Source organism: Pseudophryne corroboree, chromosome 1 (genome assembly GCF_028390025.1).
Source record: "Pseudophryne corroboree isolate aPseCor3 chromosome 1, aPseCor3.hap2, whole genome shotgun sequence".
NCBI lineage: Eukaryota > Metazoa > Chordata > Amphibia > Anura > Myobatrachidae > Pseudophryne > Pseudophryne corroboree.
Window position 1 is genome coordinate 803,344,542 of NC_086444.1, and position 15,154 is coordinate 803,359,695.

At 46.2% G+C, this 15,154-nt stretch overlaps 1 protein-coding gene across 2 annotated transcripts in view; it reads right to left on the bottom strand.

The window, feature by feature from the left end:
- MCUB (mitochondrial calcium uniporter dominant negative subunit beta) overlaps positions 1 to 15,154 on the bottom strand; it is a 241,811-nt gene that overhangs the window by 19,199 nt on the left and 207,458 nt on the right. For both annotated transcript variants that reach the window (XM_063918979.1, XM_063918970.1), the window contains exons 6-7: positions 3,143 to 3,346; positions 1,854 to 1,970 (exon numbers count right to left, since the gene is read on the bottom strand). In XM_063918979.1, the coding sequence (XP_063775049.1) occupies positions 1,854 to 1,970; positions 3,143 to 3,346 (321 nt within the window). The remainder of the gene's footprint in view (positions 1 to 1,853; positions 1,971 to 3,142; positions 3,347 to 15,154) is intronic.

The following is a 15,154-nucleotide window of genomic DNA, read 5'->3' on the forward strand; positions in this document are numbered from 1 at the left end:
TATGAGTGACCGCATCCAAGTAGGCACGTCACACAGTCCGTACTTATACTGGCAGGAAAAAGAGGCAATTTGGAGGCCCTTGCACAAACTGGCTTTATTCTACCTAAGTTGCCCTCCCACAAGTGTGTACTCCGAAAGAGTGTTTAGTGCCGCCGCTCACCTTGTCAGCAATCGGCGTACGAGGTTACATCCAGGAAATGTGGAGAAGATGATGTTCATTAAAATGAATTATAATCAATTCCTCCGCGGAGACATTGACCAGCAGCAATTGCCTCCACAAAGTACACAGGGAGCTGAGATGGTGGATTCCAGTGGGGACGAATTGATAATCTGTGAGGAGGGGGATGTACACGGTGATATATCGGAGGATGATGATGAGGTGGACATCTTGCCTCTGTAGAGCCAGTTTGTGCAAGGAGAGATTAATTGCTTCTTTTTTGGTGGGGGTCCAAACCAACCCATCATATCAGTCACAGTCGTGTGGCAGACCCTGTCACTGAAATGATGGGTTGGTTAAAGTGTGCATGTCCTGTTTATACAACATAAGGGTGGGTGGGAGGGCCCAAGGACAATTCCATCTTGCACCTCTTTTTTCTTTTATTTTTCTTTGCGTCATGTGCTGTTTGGGGAGGGTTTTTTGGAAGGGACATCCTGCGTGACACTGCAGTGCCACTCCTAGATGGGCCCGGTGTTTGTGTCGGCCACTAGGGTCGCTAATCTTACTCACACAGCTACCTCATTGCGCCTCTTTTTTTCTTTGCGTCATGTGCTGTTTGGGGAGTGTTTTTTGGAAGGGCCATCCTGCGTGACACTGCAGTGACACTCCTAGATGGGCCAGGTGTTTGTGTCGGCCACTAGGGTCGCTTAGCTTAGTCATCCAGCGACCTCGGTGCAAATTTTAGGACTAAAAATAATATTGTGAGGTGTGAGGTATTCAGAATAGACTGAAAATGAGTGGAAATTATGGTTTTTGAGGTTAATAATAATATGGGATCAAAATGACCCCCAAATTCTATGATTTAAGCTGTTTTTTAGGGTTTTTTGAAAAAAACACCCGAATCCAAAACACACCCGAATCCGACAAAAAAAATTCGGTGAGGTTTTGCCAAAACGCGGTCGAACCCAAAACACGGCCGCGGAACCGAACCCAAAACCAAAACCCGAAAAATTTCAGGCGCTCATCTCTACTGGGAACCCAACAAAGCAATAGATTGCACTGGCATAACTGGTTCTTCAACTACAGTCGACCTGCTGATTATTAAGTTCTATCACATTGTCTTTATGGTAGGGACACACTGGTGCTTTTCCAGCTATACAAGTGCTACAGTAGCATTCATGGAGCTTGCTCGCTCTCTGCTGGCATATGCAAGTCCTTGCTGGTTCAACTCACATCAAAAGGATTTAACCCAGAATATGCTGCATGTAGCATCATCAGAGCCTAATCCCTCCCATGTACCAGGGAATAAGCATTTCTAAATTACTTCAGTGTCTCAGCAAAATGCTATTTGAGATCTACGACCACTAGAGTTTTGAGCAGTCTGACTGCTAGCAGATTTGCAGATGGAAATTGCCTGTGTGACACCATGCTAGAAAACTGTTATAGGTCTATCCTACTTCCAATGGTATACAACCGTATGTGACCGGCCACTTACTGTAAACTATATCAGGATAATCTGGCTTGGTGCAACCTTCAGCGTAAAGTAGTTCTAATGTATAAAGACCACATGATAGTTCCAATGTATCACTACTACTCAGCAGCAGCTTTATGTAGTTTGGTTTTCTTGCAACGCAAATATACTGTAGAACAAATAAGCTAGCACAACAAAGAGAAGGGAAGTTCAGGTTGGCAATACCTCTGTAACCTCATTTCTCAATTTATTGTACTTCTCCACATCAAAGTGATGCTTCTTGGCTCTTTTGTAGAAGATATGTAGGAACTGGCGGTCTCTAACATCTGGATAAACATAGTCCTGCAACAGAGGCAAATATATAGGTTACTGGTCTAAATATTCAAGATGTCATTACAAATCAACCCATACAAGATTTTACAACATTTTAAGGGGTCAATTCTATTGCCCTCAAAGGGTGCAACTTGTCATAGCATACAGGTTTTCACTCTGCTGCCAGAAGTACAACTCATGCCCCTCGCAGCCCGGACTTGCACATTTATGGGGCTGCGAGTAAACATCCACTACTCCGGAACTACAGGAAGTGCGGAGATAAACCCGGAGGTACTATAAGTGATATGTTATTCCTGGAAAACACTAACTTAATGCAGATACAGGCGCAGTCCCACACAGAATATATGCATGCTGCATATTTTAATCAGCTGTAACATAGCATTTCGTATGCAGATACAGGTGCAGTTGAACACAGAATATAGTCATGCTGATCTAATTTTATTCAGCATAGTCTGATTGTGCGTCTTATTCTCATAGCGATGCAAATAAGACACATTTTCAGGGGAAAATCCCAAAAAATACACTGAGCATTAGTAAACGCACGTACGACTAGGCGCGACTAGATGGGCTGTTTAACTGCAGCTTCGATGAGGGAGGGCAAATCTGTATGTCTAAACATTCCTTTCAAGATGTTTAATAGAAGCTCTTTGAAACATTATATAAAGTTTACCATTAGATTAGAATCAGGGATATATTTATATGACTACATACAGTATTTTATTGATCTAAATCTCCTACATTTCAAGTATAAATTCCAAAACCAATCAAGTCAATGCAGATCCACTCATTACCTTGCTGTGGAAGGGTAGGGGGCTGCCGATGCTCTCTCTCGCCCAGTGAGCATAAATGTCTAGTTACTGATCTGACATCAACCCTACTGTCTACAGCCATACTGAAGAGCACTGCAGATATTCACATATTTGTGAATGTGATTAGTAGCTCTTGAGTAAAGAAACTTGTATTCAAAGTGTAGTTGTCCTTTCCTTCTGAGGCTTTATTGCTAGAAAAGCAACTTGCTGTATAATGCGATTATTTTCAATACAGAATGATTCTGGGCAGCCTTTTAGTGCACTAACAAACACATTACATATTCATTGCAGGCTTTCCTGCCTAATACTGTAATTAACTATGGTCTGCATTTTATCCAAGACTTGTAAGATCAGTTTTCTCTGTTGACTTACCACTCTGGTTAGTAGAAAATAGGAGTAGAAGGCGATGGCACTTCCATATGTAATGAAGTATGTCACAGGTTCCATGATATCCCAAGAGTAAACCCACCAGGTAAGCCAGGCCAGAGCCCCACCCTGTGTAGACAGGTACGCTAGCCCAATCCACTTGAGACGTGTGGTTTTGGCATCCGATATAGTCATTAAATTCACCTTTGCCTATGGGAAAGCGAATCAAAATACACTTTGATAGCATATAACCAATACTTTTCTTACTGCTGGTCATATTTCTACCTGATTTTCTATTTGATAATAGAAGCTAATTTATATCACAACTGGCTAACTCGTGTTCCAAGTACTTTCATTTTATTACTAAATAAGCCATGCCCACCTTTGTGAAAATAAAATTATATCAATTGATTCTTGAGTCTGTTACCTTTTACAATTACGGAAAGTTCTATAGCATCTTAGTAAAAGACTTCTTGTAAAAACAAGTATGGCATTCTTAAAGACAAATGAATAATGTTGAAATTAGTTACATATGTTGAGAAACAGAAAAAAATCCACCCCTGGCAATACAAAGACAGAGTTCATCTCCCTGCTTATTGGAAAGAATGTTTGAAATTGTCCGGATAAACGGTTATGGCTCAATGGGTCGACCTAGTTATGGTCGACAGTCATTACGTCGACCATAATTGGTCGTCATGAGAAAAAGTTTGACAATGAAATGGTCAACACAGGATGTATCAACACATGAAAAGGTTGGCAATTGTAAGATCATTTTTTTCTGTTGACTCACCATTCTGGTTAGGAGAAAATAGGAGTAGAAGGCGATGGAATTTCAATATGTAATAAAGTAGGTCACAGGTTCCATGATATCCCAAGAGTAGACCCACCAGGTAAGTCAGGCTAGAGCCCCACCCTGTGTAGAAAAGTATGCTAGCCTAATCCACTTGAGACAAGTGGTTTTGGTATCCCTGGTGGCAGTCACTGGGATCCTAGATGCATTGTATTGCGGTCATTGGGATGCTCAATGTACTCTGTGGAAGTCACTGGGGTACTTGATGTACTCTGTAGAAAACTGTGGAATGTTCATTGTATTGTAATGTGTCTAGGGCTAAAGGTCTGTCATGTTGGGCCTTACCTACAGTTGATTTGATACTGCCTACATGGGGCAACTTCCAGGATTTATTTTTATTTTTTTAACCAAGGCCACTTTAAATTTCCAATTCACCCATAAAACGAGATTTATGGTAAGAACTTATCTTTGTTAAATCTCTTTCTGCGAGGTACATTGGGCTCCACAAGGATAGACATTGGGGTGTAGAGTAGGATCTTGATCCGAGGCACCAACAGGCTCAAAGCTTTGACTGTTCCCAGAATGCACAGCGCCGCCTCCTCTATAACCCCGCCTCCCTGCACAGGAGCTCAGTTTTTAGTTAACCAGCCCAATGCCGTAGCAGGAAAAGAGACGACAACGGTTAGTAGCCACATACACCACACTCTCACGACAGGAGAAGTGTCAGCGGCTAATGCCATACCAACCCAAAGAAGCTAAGTGTGTCAGGGTGGGCGCCTTGTGGAGCCCAGTGTACCTCGCAGAAAGAGATTTAACAAAGGTAAGTTCTTACCATAAATCTCGTTTTCTGCTGCGGGGTACACTGGGCTCCACAAGGATAGACATTGGGGATGTCCTAAAGCAGATCCTTATGGGAGGGGATGCACTGTAGCGGGCACAAGAACCCGGCGTCCAAAGGAAGCATCCTGGGAAGTGGCAGTATCGAAGGCATAGAACCTTATGAACGTGTTCACTGAGGACCACGTAGCCGCCTTGCACAATTGTTCAAGGGTCGCACCACGGCGGGCCGCCCAAGAAGGTCCAACAGACCGAGTAGAATGGGCCGTAATGTGAGCAGGAGCCGACCGACCAGCCCTCACATAAGCATGTGCAATCACCATTCTAATCCATCTGACAAAGTTTGCTTGTGAGCAGGCCAGCCCCGTTTGTGAAATCCAAACAGCACAAAGAGAGAATCAGATTTCCTAATAGAAGCAGTTCTCTTCACATAGATACAGAGAGCCCGTACCACATCCAAAGACCGCTCTTTGGGAGGCAGATCAGGAGAAACAAGTGACGGAACCACAATCTCCTGGTTAAGGTGGAACGAGGAGACCACCTTAGGTAAATATCAGGGACGAGTCCTCAGAACCGCCCGGTCACGGTGAAATATCAGATATGGGGAACTACAGGACAAGGCTCCCAAATCCGACACTCTTCTAGCTGAAGCAATAGCCAGCAGAAACACCACCTTAAGGGAAAGCCACTTAAGATCAGCTGAAACAAGAGGTTCAAACGGAGACTCTTGTAACGCCTTCAAAACCACCGACAAGTCCCAAGGAGCCACAGGCGGGACATACGGAGGTTGGATACGCAACACACCCTGAGGAAAGGTATGCACATCAGGTAAGGTCGCAATTTTTCTCTGAAACCACACCGACAAGGCAGAAATATGAACCTTGAAGGAGGCCAAACGCAGGCCTAAGTACAGGCCCTGCTGAAGAAAAGCCAACAACTTGGCCGTACTAAACTTGGAAGCGTCATAATCGTTAGAAGCGTACCAAACAAAGTAAGAATGCCAGACTCTATAGTAAATCAGAGCAGAAGCCGGTTTCCGGGCCCGCAACATAGTTTGAATGACCGCCTCTGAAAACCCTCTAGCCCTTAAGACGGAAGCTTCAAGAGCCACGCCGTCAAAGACAGCCGGGCTAGGTCCTGGTAGACACAGGGGCCCTGAACGAGGAGGTCTGGGCGTTGTGGAAGTAGAATTGGACGCTCTGACGATAGGCCTTGCAGGTCTGAGAACCAGTGCCGTCTGGGCCACGCTGGAGCTATGAGAAGCAGAATTACTTTTTCTTGCTTGAACTTCTGAATTACCCTGGGCAGGAGTGACACCGGAGGGAACACGTATGGCAGCCGAAACCTCCACGGCACCGCCATCGCAGCCACGAATGCTACTTGAGGATCCCTTGTCCTTGCTCCGAAGACCGGAACCTTGTGATTGTGTTGAGACGCCATCAGATCTACGTCTGGAAGACCCCACTTTTCCACTAGGAGTTGAAACACTTCTGGATGGAGGCCCCACTCGCCGGCATGTACGTCCTGACGACTGAGAAAGTCCGCTTCCCAATTCAGGACTCCCGGCATGAAGATTGCCGATATGGACGGTAGATGGCATTCCGCCCAATGTAGAATCCGTGAGACTTCCTTCATTGCCAGACGGCTTTGAGTGCCGCCTTGATGATTTATGTAAGCCACTGTGGTGGCGTTGTCCGACTGCACTTGAACAGGACGGTTCTGAATTAAATGCTGGGCCAGGTTCAATGCATTGAAGACCGCCCGCAATTCTAGAATGTTGATTGAGAGGAGGGACTCCTCCTTGGTCCACCGACCCTGAAGGGAGTGTTGCTCCAGCACCGCGCCCCAACCTCTTAGACTGGCATCTGTCGTCAACAGGACCCAGTTGGATATCCAGAAGGGACAGCCCCTGCACAATTGTTGGTCCTGGAGCCACCAGAGCAGCGACAGATGGACCTGCGGAGTCAATTAGATTATTTGAGACCTGATCCGGTGAGGCAGGCCGTTCCACTTGGCTAGAATCAGCCTCTGGAGGGGGCGAGAATGGAATTGAGCATACTCCACCACGTCGAATGCTGATTCCATGAGGCCCAGCACTTGCATCGCCGAATGTATCGACACTTGCGGACGAGAAAGGAAGCAACGAATCCTGTCCTGAAGCTTCAGGACTTTCTCCTGACACAAGAACAACCTCTGGTTGTGAGTGTCCAATAGCGCTCCCTGATGCACCATGCTCTGAGCAGGCATCAGGGAGGATTTCTTCCAGTTGATGAGCCACCCGTGGGCTTGTAGAAACTGGACCGTCATATCTAGATGACGTAGGAGAAGTTCTGGGGAATTTGCCAGGATTAACAAGTCGTCCAGATACAGCAGTATCCTGACCCCTTGACGGCGGAGTACCACCGTCATCACCGCCATGACTTTGGTGAAGACTCGCGGAGCCGTTGTTAAACCAAAAGGTAATGCCCGAAACTGGTAATGGAGGTTGCCAATAGCAAACCTCAGGTATTGCTGATGTGACGCTGCTATAGGAATATGCAGGTAAGCATCCTGTATGTCCAGGGAGACCATGTAGTCCCCAGGTTCCAAGGCCAGAACTATAGAGCGAAGGGTTTCCATACGGAACTTGGAAACCTTCACAAACCTGATCAATGCCTTGAGGTTGAGAATGGGCCAGGAGGACCCTTTCTGTTTAGAGACTAGAAACAGCGGAGAATAGTACCCCCGGCCCCTCTGCGCAAGAGGCACCTGTACTACGACTCCTGTATTCAGGAGGGTCTGTACCACCGAATGCAGAGTGTTTGCCTTTGTCTGGTCCAACGGGACGTCTGTCTGGCAAAATCGATGAGGGGGTTGGTTTTTGAAGGCTATAGCGTAACCTCGAGTGACGACTTCCCGTACCCAGGCATCTGAAGTGGTCTTCAACCATTCCTGGGTATACCCTAGAAGCCGGCCCCCCACCCTGGGATCCCCCAGGGGGAGGCCCGCCCCGTCATGCGGCAGGCTTATCGGCCTTGGAAGCTGGCTGATGGGCCGCCCAGGCTCTTTTGGGCTTTGGCTTACCAGGTTTGAAAGTGCGGGCCTGCTTGTTGTACGCCTGACCTTTTGCTTTACCTGAAGGACGAAAGGGGCGAAAGGAAGTACCTTTAGCCTTCGACACAGAAGGAGCGGTACTTGGCAGACAGGCAGTTTTGGCAGTAGCCAAGTCAGCCACTATCTTATGTAAGTCCTCCCCAAACAGAATATCTCCCTTGAAAGGGAGTACCTCCAGGGTTTTTCTAGAGTCCAGATCCACAGACCAGGATTTCAGCCACAATATCCGGCGAGCCAGGACTGACGTAGTAGAGGCCTTAGCTGCTAGGATACCGGCATCAGAAGCCACCTCTTTAATATAGCGAGAAGCTGTGACAATATATGACAAGCATTGTCTAGCATTGTCAGAAGAGATTTCAGCTTCTAACTCCAAGGCCCATGCTTCAATAGCCTCTGCAGCCCATGTTGCTGCAATAGTGGGCCTTTGTGCAGCACCCGTGAGGCTGTAAATCGCTTTCAGACAACCCTCCACACGTTTATCCATAGGCTCCTTTAGAGATGTGACGGTAGTGACAGGTAGAGCTGAGGAAACCACCATCCTAGCCACATGTGAGTCTACTGGAGGAGGAGTTTCCCAATTCTTAGACAGCTCTGGTGCAAGGAGATAGCGAGCCAGCATCTTCTTTTGAGGCACAAACTTCGTACCCGGGTTTTGCCAGGGTTCCTGACGTATATCCACTAGGTGGTCAGAGTGAGGTTAAACTTGTTTAACCACCTTCTGACGCTTGAACCTATCTGGTTTCTTAGGAGGGACGGATGGCTCGGGATCATCCGTAATCTGTAGAATTAACTTAATAGCCTCCAAAAGATCAGGAACATCCACATGTGAACTACCCTCCCCATCAACCTGTGGGGTCAGTGTAAGTGCCGTCTTCATCAGACGAGGTGTAAGTGACAGCAGTGGATTGTGAGGAGACAAGCGCTCGCTTAGAGGACCCCTTGGACTTAGGCGAGCGATGGTCAGACTTTTTAGTAGTCAGGGACTGGTTCAACTTCAATTGGGCAGATAAATCATCCGCCCACGGCGGGTTAGCTGCAGGGACCACATACGGTTGTACCGGCATAGGGGGTCCCATAGGGGGTGTTAGTTTATTAACTAGCGTATGTAGAAGCGTGGAAAAAGCGGCCCACGGTGGGTCATTATGTACCTCCGTTGCCACAGTCCCACTGGGGGGCAAGGAGCCCCCAGAACCAGAGCCCACAGCTGCTATATTCTCCTCATAGGGATCTATGGCTTCAGCAACACCGGCAGTGTGTTCAGCCCCAGAACTGTTACCCTCAGAAGCAGACATAACTTGCAGTATCAGGTAACACAGTACAATTGGCAGCAGCACAATACCTCTTACCCAAACTCCTGTGCAGTGCAGTCAGCACTAGCAGAGATAAAGGAGAGATATGGTGACTAAATCACAGAGAAAAATACGTAATACAGTATATCTTTGTGAAAATCCTATATCAATATAAAACCTGACGCACCAAGCCCCCTCAGGTTATAGAATATAGGGATAGCAAGTTGAGTGAAAGACACGAAATGGACACCACTCAGCTATCTAATGCACACACATATAGTCACAGTTTGTACAATGCAGAGGTTATTACTAACAATAATACTGCACTGGACTAGCTGATATATATATATATATAGCTATATAGTCAATAGATCTAACACTACACAGTATGAACTGGATGTATATCACAGGGTAATTGTACTAGAAAACCCTGACTAAATGCACTCTTTCTTAACTAGCACTGTCTAAAAAGGCAGGTAGAATACTTAAGTGTCATGTAAAGTCACAGCACTGACAACCAGGTGGCTTTACACGGGAGGATTTTCCCAAGCAGTCCCAGGAACAGTGAAGCTGAGAGATAATAGCGCCCAGACATTGACAGGGAGTGAGGGAGAGACAGATATGCAGCTCCAGGGCGGGAACATTTGCGGGAAATGGTGCCCTGGGGCTGGGGGAGGGGCTTCAGGTCTAATCCTTATCCCCCTGCTGGCAAAACCACGGGGTACTGTGGGCTACTGAAAAATGGTTTAGAGAGAAAACCTGACCTGCACCCATGCCCTGGTGATCTAGTGGGATCGCCTGTACTGCCACAGCGTCCACCGCGAGCGCGCGCGGCCCGCCTCCCACTGACCGTGCCGGATCGTGATAAAGACCGGGTCCTGCAAGCGGGACCCACTTACCACCTCCCGAAGCGCGGCCACGCGATCCCGGAGAGCCCCCATCGTGTGTGCCTGACGTGAAAAAAAACGGAGCCTCCTGCTGTAGTTACCCGGCAACCAGGGCTCGGGAGTGTACAGCGCCGCTGGGGAGAGCTGGAGCTGCAGCAGTGAATGTCTTCTGACATTTACCACCGCTGCTACCCTTGAAGTCTTCACTTTTTACTTCAAAAAAAGGTCTTCTTAGGGCTGCCTGGAGCAGCCCCTCTGTTATGTGCCTGCTTATTGCAGCACCAACTACAAAACTGAGCTCCTGTGCAGGGAGGCGGGGTTATAGAGGAGGTGGCGCTGTGCATTCTGGGAACAGACAAAGCTTTGAGCCTGTTGGTGCCTCGGATCAAGATCCTATTCTACACCCCAATGTCTATCCTTGTGGAGCCCAGTGTACCCCGCAGCAGAAAACAAAGTACATTCCCCTTTCACAGCAGGATTCTAATGCTGGCCATGCACGCTTCAATATGCAAGCAGATCTCAGCAAATGGTCCGACGACAATGCGTTGTGTGCAACAGAATACAGAAAGTGTTGCCTGCTAACACCATCAAAATCAAACATAACATCAATCAAAATATATATATATATATATATATATATATATATATATATATATATATAAAAAGAGTCACAGATTGTTGGCACTCTCCAAATTCAACACTTGCTGGGGTGTCACTCAATGTTCATGAGACTAGGGGTATGCACCCTATTGGTCCCTTGAATGCATATAATCATGGAAAGAGTGCACTCACCAGACGATTCATGTAGTTAAGCAGGGTTTTAATGTAGCACAGACATCATAGTCACACCGACGTTTCGGTCCTTACTGGGCCATTTTCAAGGTTCAAATGATACATACATAGTTCACCCTTATATAGTCACAGTAATGATCAAAGAGTTAAACATAAAACCCGGAGTGCTCGTGCACCACACCATATGTTAAAATAAACTACTATCTAGTAGAGATTATGCCAATAGAAAAGCTCCCACCAATTATCATTTTAAAATCCGTTCCATGTAATGCCAAAACATATTCAACTTACCCAGCCGTGCTGTATTCCATTACCGCTCGTGACACGCACGCCAGCGGAAGCGGAAGTGACCGCTCGGCCGAGATGGAACGCAAACACGTGTAAAGTCACGTGTATAATACATACGGCGTCATAAAGGCAAATCATCCCCATAGTAACCCCATAATACATATAGACGCGTCAGATGACCCACAAGTTCGGAGTACATACATTAGCAGCATTGTGTCATTTATATAAATCAAAGGAGACTAATAAATTTGACTAAACATAATCAGGTCATCAATCATCTATGATCACGTTAAGTGAGAAATGTATCTGACTAACGTAAGGTTAAGTGATGACACATTTAGTATCCTGCCCTTCTCACATTACCTTTAGCAATAATAGCGATAATAGTAACAATCTTTTAAACAAGCATAGTATATGGATCAAGTAACAGGAAGAATCACTGTGCGCAATACACCATAGACAAATATGAAAAAAATGAAAAAGTAAAAATAAGGAGAAAAATGAAAAATAAATTAATAAGTGGAGTTACCAAAACATATGCTGTGACCAGTTTATAGAAAAATGCTAAGGTGTACTGAGTCATTGAGACCCTTGGGAAAAACAGTCTCCAATCTGTAGATCCAGAAGGCTTCCCGGCGTAAGAGTATCTTTGCTCGATCGCCGCCCCTGGATAGTGGTGGTACTCTGTCTATCACCATATAGCGCAAAGCTGTTAGTTGATGTTTGAATTGCACAAAGTGTCGAGCGACTGGTTTGTCAGACCCGCCCGTTTTCAATGCTTGTCTGATATTCGAGCGATGATTAGAGATCCGTTCCCGGAAGGACCTTATAGTTTTGCCCACATATACAAGTGAACATGGGCATGTCAGTATGTAAATTACAAAGTCGGACGTGCATGTCAAACGATGTTGTATAGGGATCCGTTTTCCATTCTGTGGGTGCGGGAAGGAATTACCTGTTAGCATCCCCCTACAGGTAGTACAATTAGGGCATTTATAGCACCCAAGCTTCTTAGGGGGTAGCCATCCCTCCACTTCTTTCACCACTGATTGATCCGGTCGCATCAGCATATTGCGTAGGTTTGGTCCACGTCTATAGGCTATTAATGGTTGTTTTGGTAATACATCTTTGAGGGTATTGTCAGTCGCCACAATCCCCCAATTCTGTTTTATGGCAGTTCTTGTGGCGAAACTACCCGTGTCATAAGTTGTTAGAAACACAAATGGTTTCTCCAGCTTATTTACAGATTTCTTACCGCCCTTAAAGCGGGTTTCAGCTTTATGTAGACATTTCTCCACCACATCAGGGTGATATCCCCTCTCGAGGAACCGATGTTGCATCTCCACTAATTGTTCTTCACGAATCTGGATATCCGAGTTGTTACGCATAACTCTGATGAATTGGGAAATGGGTAGACTCTCCTTAAGTGGTTTCGGGTGATAGCTGCCATAATGGAGTAGTGTATTGCGATCAGTGATCTTCCTGTACAGTTTAAATCCATAACCCCTATCAGTGGTAAATATAGTCACGTCCAAAAAATTAATACTGCTAGAATTACATTCCATGGTAAAGCGAATTGGTGTGTCTAACTGATTGAGTTGCACAACCATGTCCTCCAAGGCTGCCTTATCATCAAACCACAGAAGAAATACATCATCTATGAACCGCTTGTAATAACCGATACTACCACCAAACGCCCGGAGTATAAATTGTTGTTCGTATTCCTCCATATAGAGATTGGCGTACGCCGGGGCTATGTTACTTCCCATCGCGGTCCCAGACGTTTGGAGGTAGTACCGGTCACCAAATTTAAAATAATTACAGGTAAGGGTCAACTCTAACAGTTCCAGCAGAAATTCAATCGGTGGTTGACAGTGGTGAATATTTAACAGTGCTCTATATATATATATACACACATACACACACATACATGTACACATATATCCTCTTTCTTTACTCTAACACACTGTAATTAAATGTCTATGTAAGTCTTTTCAGGTGCTAATCAGAACACAAAGCCAAAACTGTATTTCTCTTGCATCCTAGGGGATACTGGGAATCCATTTAGTACCATGGGGTATAGACGGGTCCACTAGGAGCCATGGCCTCTATAAAAGTTTGATTGCGTGTGCTGGCTCCATCCTCTATGCCCCTCCAACCAGACTCAGTTTAGAAAATGTGCCCGGAGGAGCCTGTCACATCTCTGGAAGCTCCTGAAGTGTTTTCCACATTTCATTTTAAAAGTTTGTTATTTTCATTCCCGAAGCACGCCGCCACCCCTAACAGAGCCAGAAGAATGAAGAGTGGTGAGTACTAAGCATGAGGGTACGGAGACACGCGGCTTCTACACAGGGCGGACTAAGTCTCCTGACTAAGTACACTGCAGTGTACACAGTACCCAGACTGGCACTATGGCCATAAAAGGGGAATGTCTCCATTTTATGCACACAGACACATAAGCCAGTATAAGAAAAGCGGGAAAACAGTGCACCACTGAAGGGGTGGGGCTTCACTATGAGTGGATCCAGCAGCTCACCAATGCCATTTTCCCTACTGCAGCTGACACAGATGCTGACTGTCAGGGACGCGCAGCTCCTCCGGAAAGCCTCCAGTTTACCTCAGCGATACTAGGGGGTTATAGCAGGGGGAACCGGTTTCTAGTGTACTAAGGGCCTAATTCAGACCTGGTCGCACGCAGGTTATTTTTTGCACTGATGCGACCAGGTAATCGCCGCCTACAGGGGAGGGGGTAAGCACTTTGCAGGGGTGCGATCGGCTGTGCAGTCGGCTGCACAAACAAAAGTTTGTGCAGTTTCTGCACAGCCAGGACTTACTCAGCCGCTGCGACGATCCGGACAGGTGGTGACGTCAGGAATCCTCCTCCGAAACGGCTGGGCACGCCTGCGTTTTTCCGGACACTCCCAGAAAACGGTGAGTTGCCGCCCACGAGCGCCTTCTGCCCGTCAATCTTCTTGCGATCGCCTGTGCGATCACTTTCTTTGTTAGATTCATCGCTGCCCTGCGACAGCCATCGCCAGCAGCCGACGCGCCTGTGCACTGCGGGCTACACTCATGCGCTGTTTAGACCCGATCGCACCGCTGTGAAAAAATGCAGCTGGCGATCGGGTCTGAATCACCCCCTAGGTCCCTAATCTAGGTACTTAGTCTGCAACCCGGCTAGCTTAGCATTAGCAATAAGGGCCCCGTGTGCTGGTTCCATACTCTCTCTGTCTCTCTCTGGAAGGACGCTTTGTGGGTTAATTGTGCTTTTAACCTTTTCCTGTGTGTGCACTGTCACTACTGCAGTATGTCAGGCAGAGAGTGTGTGTCATGTAAGGCATAGTGTGTCTCTTCTCCAGGGGGTTCACTAGTGTGTACTCAGTGTAGTATCCCTTTCCAGGCTAGTAGGGCAGAACAAGCATGGCTGGACTCCATTAAGGGAATGATTTCCACCATTTCTACAAAATTATCTCGTAATGAGAAAGAGACAAAATACTTAAGGCAATCTATGGATGAGTTTATGAAAAAGGACTCAGTAACCAGACCAGCATCTCAGTTCCCTACCATTTGTCTGCAAAAACGTACTTTGGCCCATATCCTGCATTCTGACTCTGATAATGAAGGGTCAGAAATGGAGGAAGGTGAGGTGGACACAGAGGTAGGGGAGGGTACTCTGTCCCAGGGTGTAGAGGATTTCATAGATGCTATCAGAGAAATTCTAAATATCCCTTATAAAAGGTGACAGAGGAGAGTGAGGAATCTTACTTTAATATTAAAAAAAAAAATCCTCAGCCACTTTTCCTGTGTCAAAGGAACTAAATACCCTTTTTGAAGACCCGTGGGTTAATCCAGATAAGAAATTTAAAAACCCCTAGGTGGTTGTTATCTTTTCCTCCTGAGGATAGGGAAAAAAAGTGAAAATCCACCGATAGTGATGCGTCAGTCTCCAGGCTCTCACGTAAAATTGTCTTACCTGCCCCTGTGCAGCCTCCCTAAAAGATGTGGCTGATTGCAAAATTGAGACTACACTAAAATCTTTGTA